General features: G+C 42.6%; 1 protein-coding gene across 1 annotated transcript; it reads left to right on the top strand.

Moving 5' to 3' along the window:
* Positions 1–6,172: 6,172 nt before the first annotated feature.
* Positions 6,173–8,751, top strand: fbxl14b (F-box and leucine-rich repeat protein 14b). The gene has a single exon (XM_072453822.1). It carries the CDS (start codon positions 6,832–6,834, stop codon positions 8,032–8,034), a length of 1,203 nt encoding a protein of 400 aa, XP_072309923.1. The 5' UTR covers positions 6,173–6,831; the 3' UTR covers positions 8,035–8,751.
* The last annotated feature ends 482 nt before the right edge of the window (positions 8,752–9,233 follow it).

Raw genomic sequence — 9,233 nt, 5'->3', positions numbered from 1 at the left:
TGCAATAGAACTGTGTGAAATACAGATAGCTGTAATTGCAGATCAGGGCATAATTCGAAATATCAACAGTGTGAGTGTGTCTACCATTGACCGTGTCTTAAAAAAGAATTACCTGGCAATGAAACAAAGGAAATGAAAAGTATCTCTGAAATGGTGAAGGAGGCCAGATTCCAGTATGTGCAGGTAAGGATATGTTCCTGTATTGTAATGCCTTGCATATGCTACACTTACAAACATGCCTTGCAAATGTTACACTTACAAGTTTCTGGGCGACATCTTGTGGACGGCAGGAGCTTAGTGGGCTCAGTGGTAGAGTGCTCATCTTCTGATCCAAAGGTCGGCTGTTCGATTCCCCGCTCAGTCAGAGCGGTCAGATCCACTGGCCTGCAGGTTGGTGGCGCAATCGCAGCTGCCTCTTGTGAATACTGCCGTTGTGTCCATGGGCAAGACACTTAACCCAATTCTGCGTATATCTGGTGTGTGAATGGGTGACTGGTTCCTTGATGTAAAGCGCTTTGAGTACCTTGATAGTAGAAAAGCGCTATATAAATGTGACCGTTTACAAGCAACTGCAATCACATTTCCTGATTTTGTATTTTCTTTTTTTTACTATTTTATTTTTCATCAGAACATAAAACACACACAAATTCAACAACACTTATTACACCAGAAGAGGGGGAGAAAAAAAAAGAAAAGAAATAAAACAAAACAAAAATACAAACAGACTAACTGAAGTAAAACAAATTATATGGGAAATTAAAATAAAATAAATAATAATGTTAATAAATTAAAAAAACTCAAGAGCGTGCTAGGCTTGGTGAGGCTTAAGTTTTAGGAGCAAAGGTTGAGAATAAGGGAGTGGCATCAGACAAAAAGGGCGTGGCCTCAGACAAAAAGAGGGGAAAGAATAAATAAATAAATAGAATGACATTTCATTGGTATACGTATCCATACATAAATGCCCATATATATATATATATATATATATATATATATATATATATATATATATATATATATATATATCTTATCATATATATACATATTTACACACATGTGCACATAGTCGGCCATATATTCATATATATATATACACATATAACCTCTCACCTACATATACATACATAAAGAGGAGTTACTCAAGATAATTCAAGATAATTGTCCCATTTTGACCATTGTCTTTTAAATTTGTCTATTTTTAAGTTGAGTCCTGAGGTTATTTGTTCCATTTTGCGTATGTCTGTTATGTTATTTATCCAGTCCTGTGGCGTTGGGGCGGTTTGAGTCATCCATTTTTGTGTAAGCGCTTTCTTCCCAGCCGCTAGGAGTATATTCCACAGATAGTCTTCTTTTGTGTCCATTGTAGGAGGTTTGAGGCCCAAGTACATAATTCCAAAGTTAAAGGGGATGGTGGTGTTAAAGACAGTCTGCATTGCTTTATTGATTTCTGTCCAGTATTTTTTAATGATGTGACAGTCCCAAAACACATGATAATGGTTTGCCTCCTGGTTTCCACATTTTCTCCAGCATTCTGCCCCTCCCTGTGAATAGTGTGCACTCTGACTTGGCGTTATGAAAAAACGGGTCACAGTCTTCCAACAGAACTCTCGCCAGACATGGGACCCGGTGGTCCTCCATTGTGATGTACATATCTGTTTCCAGTCCTCATCCGTTAAAGCTATTTTAGCCTCTTCTTCCCGTTTAATTTTAATATACTTAGTAGATTGTTTGTCCAGCTCATTGATGCATTTATATACCTTTGATATTATTCCCTTTGGAAGTTCTGAATTATATGCCTTAATAAAGATTTCAATCAGAGGGCTATAGTTGTCATTATTTTGTTTTATTTCTTGATTATAATAGTTCCTTATTTGTAAATATCTATAAAAATCCTGTTTTTCCAGGCCAAAGGATTCCTTTAACATATCAAAACTTTTCATTTGGTTTTCCTTTACAATCTGGTAATAAATTCTTATGCCTTTGGTGGTCCATATCTTGAATCTCTGATCAATGCTGTTCGGCTTAAAACTTTGGTCGCATGCCAACCAGTTTAAGATTTTAACATCCTGTTTTAATTTGTAAGTTTTAATTAACTTTTGCCATGTTGTGAGCACTGATTTTACCCAGGGATTCTCTATCTGTTCCAGCTGACTCAGCCGATTTTGTATTTTCACTTAGAGAACAATGGAGCTTGAAGCAGAGGGGGCACATACATTTATTTATGTGGATGAAGCTGGCTTCAACCTGTCCAAAGTGAGGAGACGTGGAAGGAACATCATTGGGCACAGGGCCACTGTCACAGTGCCAGGACAGAGGGGCTGCCATCTCTAATGATGGTGTCCTGTGCCACATTCCTAAAATCGGCCCTTACAACAGTGAACGTTTGATCACTTTTCTTGATGCACTACGTCACCAACTGATACCACCTCAACAGGGAGGGCTCCTGAGGCCTGGCATGCCTCTGTTTGTCATTATTTGGGACAATGTGGCCTTCCACCATTCTCGTTTAGTCAATGGTTTGCAGCACAGCCACGCATGATGATGCAGTTCCTCACCCTTTCTAAATGCAATTGAGGAATTTCTCAGCGCTTGGTGGTGGAAAGTGTAGTGTGTGTGTGTGTGTGTGTGTGTGTGTCTAAAGCTATGGATCTGATTGCAAACCACTATGAGGGAACCCTTGTCTCTGTGTCTTTTTCTTCTGCTCCTCATCCCTCTTTCTCTCTCTCCGGCTCCTCTGCTCGTCTCTCTCTCTATGTCTGTCTTTTCTCCTGCTCTTCCTGCTTGTCTGTCTGTCTGTCTGTCTGTCTCTCTCTCTCTGTCTGTCATTTTCTCCTTCTCCTCTGCTTGTGTCTACAGCCCGACACACTTGGGCAGCTTCAGCAAACAGCTCTTCTGTCAAACGCCTTTTTCGTCTCACATAAACACAAGACAAGCTCAGAACCATTGCACGTTCAGACCAAATACACCATCACATTTGGAGGGTTAACGTTGGTTTTATTCATGCTTGCCGTCCTTGTTTACTCCTGCTATAGCCCTGGTCCAGTCCTAGTTTTTTTCTAGGTTTAGTCCTACTTTAGTCCCGGTTCTGTCTGCTTTGGTTGGGAAACATTTTTGTCCACAAGATAAATTATTTGAACACACAAGCTCCAAAAACAAAATTCTTACAAAGTAGTAACTAAAATTCTGAATAATTGTGTTGTAATTGTTAATTGAATTGTTTGTTTAAGCTTTTGGGCATCACAGTTCCATGTGCAGGTTTACAGTGTGCAAAAGGTGTATGGTTGTTTTCCTAACCCTTCCTAAATGTTAAATGTTCTACACATTATGGAGCTCATCGGGTTCTACAAAAATAAACTGAATTGAAAACCTGCTTTGTGGTAACTAACACGGTTGTTTTCAGTCCAAAAAACAAATGTACAACTAACCATTTGTTATTTTAGAATAAGTTAGCTCTTTATATGCTCATTACTTACACCATAGCTGATTACCACTGAACATGCTTTTAAACTTATAATATGTATTTTTTTCTTTTTGTCTATTGGAAAAATTAACAGGAAATGCACTTTTGGAGCCAAGTGGTGGGCAGTCACTGTTGAGTTCCCAAGATGCAAATACACTACCTGTCCAAAAAAAAAAAGTGTCCACTTGGATCTAAGCAAATACAGGAGATACAAGCTTCTAAGATCAACACGGTATGTGTAAACCCAACTAATGCAGTGAGAGGCTTCGCATTTCTGAAACAACCATGTGGAAAGTCAAATCCCACAGTCATGGAAAAGATGTCAGTATGTTTGAGAAGGGTCCAATCATTGGCATCAAGCAGATAAAACATCTAAGGAGAAGCAGAAACTAATCTACAACAGCTCTTAACCCCAGTAAGAATCTTTGGGATGAGCTGGAGAAGATCAGTGTGAAAAATGATGCAACACGATGGAAATAATTTTAATATTGCAGACACTTATTGAAATTATGCTATAATGAATGTGTACCGTAATCAAAGCTAAAGGTCGTCCTACAAAATATTAGCGCAACAACTTAGTGAGCTTTTAACCTTGTTACAAATGTTTTTCCTCATCTTCACTGTCTGCTGGGTGTTGAGCTCCTGGTTGTTACCACTGCACCAGTCCTGGTGATGAGCCCTAATCGAGCCCGATTAGGGTGGTGTAACTGTCCAAAAACAAGATCAATTTTACGGAGTCGGTATGGTTAAGGAACACTTTATTTGTCCTTTGCATTTAACCCATCTTTCAATGCCATGTTGGGACATCTCCTCAGTGCATCTTGGGCACCCATCTCCAGATCTTTGTGCTAGCCTTGGTCAGGACTTTCGCTGGAGGATTTTACCTACAGTATGTCGAACCTACAATCTTCTTGCAGAGAGACGAGAGTGCTAGTTGTGTTAGATCTAGATTCTAGAAAAATAGGAGAATGTGTCTCCTTAAAGCCAGTTAGCCTGACTTCCAGCTACTGTTGCTGTGTGAATGCGAGCAAGGGGGACTGGGTGGGTCCTCTGACTCAAGTGGGACAGGGGGATTATTTACTGTTACTTGTGAAAATGCATTACATCAAACATGAATAACTGCATAGTACACTTAAGTGACCGGTGTACATAATAATTTAAACAAATTTAATACCTTTGGCAAATAGTCTTCATCTGATCATTTCTTTCTTTCTTAGGACCTCAGTATACAATACATGCATTTCATACATGATACAGACCAAAGGCAACCTAAATTGCATATTCCCTATCATAATATATTTATCACATTATTCCTATCATCTGCAACTAAAATAAGTGTTATAAGTCTGAAAGGCTAAATTGGAGAAAGTTCAAAGTGGTTATTTTGGCTCTAAATGAAAGACTGTGGATTAGAGACATGATGACAATGATGGGCTTGTTTTTGTGTTCCAGGCCATTTAAGGATAGCGCACTAGATTTATATTTTGTGAGCTGGCCGACTAATAAAAGGAACAAAATATAGTTACAATAGAAATGAAGGTGGAAATGAAATGACAAATAAACCAAATATCAGAAAAATGTGTCAGTTGAGTGTAAATTGTCCGCATTTTCAATAGGATGTGGCTTATTGATGACTTCACTGAGAGATTCAGGCCTTACAACTCCTGCCATGGACACAATCAATGGATATATTTGGAGCATTTGAACTCAATTTGGAACAAATTTAACTGACGTTGGAACAGATGGGACCACTATTTGTTTTTCAGTGTGGCATGATTTCATTTCTGTATATGTCCGGTGCTTCTTATGTTCTTTTTATTTTGTCTATTGCTCTCTTGTTGTGTTCTATGTGTTGTGTATTATATATAAAATATCTATATTTCACTGTTGTTTATTTAAACTGACAGAGAAGATGTCAAACTTTGCTTATTTTGTTTCTTGAAGAGGCCCAGTAATTACAGAGACATGAACCATCAACAAAAACTGCACTCAAGAATATCTCAAAAATATGAATTTCCATTGAGGTTTCTGCAATGGAAATTCAAAACAATAGCTTGTTTTCTTGTTATGAAGAGTTAATATCATTCTCATTCTTCAAAATTGTTCTTTGAAAATATTTTATGGTCAACTTCACTTTTCCTCCACTTTCCTCCATTTTGGAATCATGGCTCTTTAAAGGCTTTATTAGTCATTACCTATATATAGGCTATTACAAAATACTATTTTATTTTCAAATGTAGCTCACAGGCCGTAATTAAAGTGGTAAAAAGCTAGTAAGGGGCTGAGTCTGGAATATTGTAGTCCTTGCTGCCTTTAGATAGCAATCACAGCCACAATAAAAGAAGTGTAAAGCAACAGAAGAGCAGTAAAATGAGTGGTAGTCGCAGTAAAACGCTATGGAGCCGCCTCTCTCACTGCTCACTGCTGTTTGTCTTGTGTGGTCCGCTCAAAGGGTTAAAGCCCAAAGTGAACTGAATTGTAAGAAGTTGGTATCCAAGGGAAACAGTTCGCACCGTTCCAGCTGAGGCGGGCCGTACCAAGCGCGTGACACGGCGGGGATAGGGGTGCGTCACGAGCGAGTAGACTTTGTGCGTGCCCACAGACTGCGCACAGTGTCGTAATAAGACGTTACTTGCGGTTAAGCTCACTAAAAATGTGTCCTAACGTAAGATGGATGCGTAAGGATGAATCCTTTTCACGTTCCTGATGGCCGTTACTACCCCTCCCCCTCTCCCCGCGGAACAGTGACGTGGTCCGTGTCAAGTCAGTTTGAAAAGAGCAGACAAAGGCTTGGAGCGCAGGACGCTGCTCTCTGCCTCACTCAACCCACAAAGCCTGGCCCCGCTACTGCGCTCTGCTCACAGCGCTGCTCTGCCATGGAAAGCTCCGCACGCAGCGCGTACTGACGCTCCCCGGTTTGTTCCACTCTGTTTTTGTGGCATGTGCGAGCGCCTGGATCCCCGCTCGGCCGCCGGAGGAGCGCCTTCCCCGGGCAGAATAGGAGGAAGCGTCGTGTGAGAGCGGGAGTGAGAGGACGGGCTGCGTTCTCCTCCTCTCCGCCCCCGGCTCCTGCTCTGCCTCTTTTTGGCGGAGAGAGGGGTAAAAAGATAGGAATAAACGCTCTGTGGTGATTTTTAGCTTATTTTTATGCTTTTGAGTCCTGCTGCGCCACCACAGCGGATCACGTGGGACTGGAGAGAGTTTGATCGATTGTGCACAGTTCACAGAGAGAAACACAAACTCCTGCTATTTACTTCCCGGGATACGTGGGACTGTTGCTACTTGCATTACCGCTAGTGGAACTAGTATTACTTTTTCTGCCCTGGGTGAGTGGAGCATTAAGTTCTTATATGCCTGGGGTTTAAAAAACAATGGAGACGCACATTTCGTGCCTCTTCCCGGAAATTTTGGCCATGATTTTCAGCTATCTGGACGTGAGGGACAAAGGCAGGGTGGCCCAAGTCTGTATTGCTTGGAGGGACGCATCCTACCACAAGTCTGTATGGAGGGGGGTGGAGGCCAAGCTGCACCTCCGCCGGGCCAATCCCTCCCTGTTCCCCAGCCTCCAGGCCAGAGGCATCCGGAGGGTCCAGATCTTGTCCCTGCGTCGGAGCCTGAGCTACGTGATCCAGGGCATGCCCAACATCGAGTCTCTCAACCTGTCTGGCTGCTACAACCTGACGGACAACGGGCTGGGCCATGCGTTTGTGCAGGAGATCCCTTCCCTGCGTGTGCTCAACCTCAGCCTGTGTAAGCAGATCACTGACTCCAGCCTTGGCCGCATCGCTCAGTACCTGAAGAACCTGGAGGTGCTGGAGCTGGGTGGCTGCAGTAACATCACCAACACAGGGCTGCTGCTGGTTGCCTGGGGCCTCCACAGACTCAAGAGCCTGAACCTGCGGTCCTGCAGACACGTGTCCGACGTGGGCATCGGGCATCTGGCGGGCATGACCCGCAGCGCTGCAGAGGGCTGCCTGAACCTGGAGTACCTCACTCTACAGGATTGTCAGAAGCTCACGGATCTGTCCCTCAAACACCTCTCCAAAGGACTGGCCAAGCTGCGAGTGCTAAACCTGAGCTTCTGCGGGGGCATCTCGGACGCGGGCATGATCCACCTGTCCCACATGACGTCCCTATGGAGCCTAAACCTGCGCTCCTGCGACAACATCAGCGACACAGGCACCATGCACCTGGCCATGGGCACGCTGCGGCTCTCCGGCCTGGATGTGTCCTTCTGCGATAAGATCGGAGACCAGACACTGGCTTACATTGCCCAGGGTCTGTACCAGCTCAAGTCCCTGTCGCTCTGTTCCTGCCACATCTCAGACGACGGGATCAACCGCATGGTGCGGCAGATGCACGAGCTGCGGACACTTAACATCGGGCAATGCGTGCGCATCACGGACAAAGGGCTGGAGCTGATTGCAGACCACCTGACCCAGCTGGTGGGCATAGACCTGTACGGCTGCACTAAGATCACCAAGAGAGGGCTAGAGCGCATCACGCAGCTGCCCTGCCTTAAAGTGCTTAATCTGGGACTATGGCAGATGACGGAGAGTGAGAAGGTCAGGTGATGGACAGCTTGTTTTGGTTTGGACGGGGAGCAGGGGTCTTTATTTGAACACAAGCTTCTTTACTCCTGCTCAAGTCAAAGATGTGTATCATGACCACACGCTCTGTTCAAATGTGTTTATTTGGCCTTCTGACTGTGGCATTTTAGACATGTGCTTGAGAGCAGATCGGTCTTACCTTTTACTCACTTTTAACAGTTTTCATCTCATGTGGAGTTTTAATGTCTTATTTGACCGATTAATTTAATGTGTATTCAACATCAACTTTACCATTTTGACCGATAGAGGCACTGCCTCTCTTTTCTCTAATTGGCAGATAATAGGCCTATTTAGTTTTGTTTTCCCATCAAAGTGAGATGTCCAAACTAGCTGAAGCCCATTTTAATATGGAGATGGGAGACACGACTAGTTGCTACAGTGCAGCCATCACGCCTAATACATTTGGCTACCTCGTATGTGTTTTTGGAAGGGTGTTTACTGTTAAGAAGCGAAGCTGAGCGCGAGTGAGAAGAGAAATGTGCCTACGGGCCTGTGTCTGACCCTCCCCCACCACATCCCTGCTACCGCACAGGCCAGGACGGCTAACTACCTTTGTTAATTTACCCAACACAAATGCAACTCACAGCAGCCGCAGCAGCGAGAAGGCAACAGGGCAGGACAAGTTCGAAACGGAAAGGCATTCGACCAAACCAATGCAAGATACGATACAGAAACATTGCTTATTTTTTCAATCTGTCACACTTTCCAAACAGTTCTTAGCTTCATTAGCTTGAATGTAGTTTTTAATAGGTTTGGTTCACGTGAATAACTTTCTATGCTGCACATATTTTGTAATTGAACAGGTGGATTCTATGGTAGAGTTTGTTTTAAACATCTCTACCAGCACAAAGTAACTAAAGTGATATTCACTGTTTTACTAACAAGTAAGTGGTGTTATTTAATAGACGCTTTGTTTACAAAAAGTTCTAAATTCTGGAATGGAGGCAACTGGAGACAAAAGTAAAGTGGAACATTCTGTTAGGTGATTTCAATGGAAAAGATACAGTTAGCCACAGAATGTCACAAAAAAGAACAAATCAGGCTGTTTTTTTTTTTTTCAAATGAGCTTGGTTTTAAAGACATTTACAGTTGTATTTAATATAATTGGTTTGCTTATTAACTGATTTTGATAGACATTTAGCATTTTTAAAAATACTATTATA

This window comes from Eucyclogobius newberryi, unplaced genomic scaffold (assembly GCF_026437365.1).
Source record: "Eucyclogobius newberryi isolate DKJ021-1_F unplaced genomic scaffold, fEucNew1.0.hap1 SCAF_2, whole genome shotgun sequence".
Classification (NCBI taxonomy): domain Eukaryota; kingdom Metazoa; phylum Chordata; class Actinopteri; order Gobiiformes; family Gobiidae; genus Eucyclogobius; species Eucyclogobius newberryi.
This window is presented reverse-complemented; position numbering and strand designations above follow the sequence as displayed.

Bases quoted from the DNA above. Each gene is read 5' to 3' on its own strand.
- fbxl14b (XM_072453822.1), top strand. From the start codon at position 6,832: ATGGAGACGCACATTTCGTGCCTCTTCCCGGAAATTTTGGCCATGATT.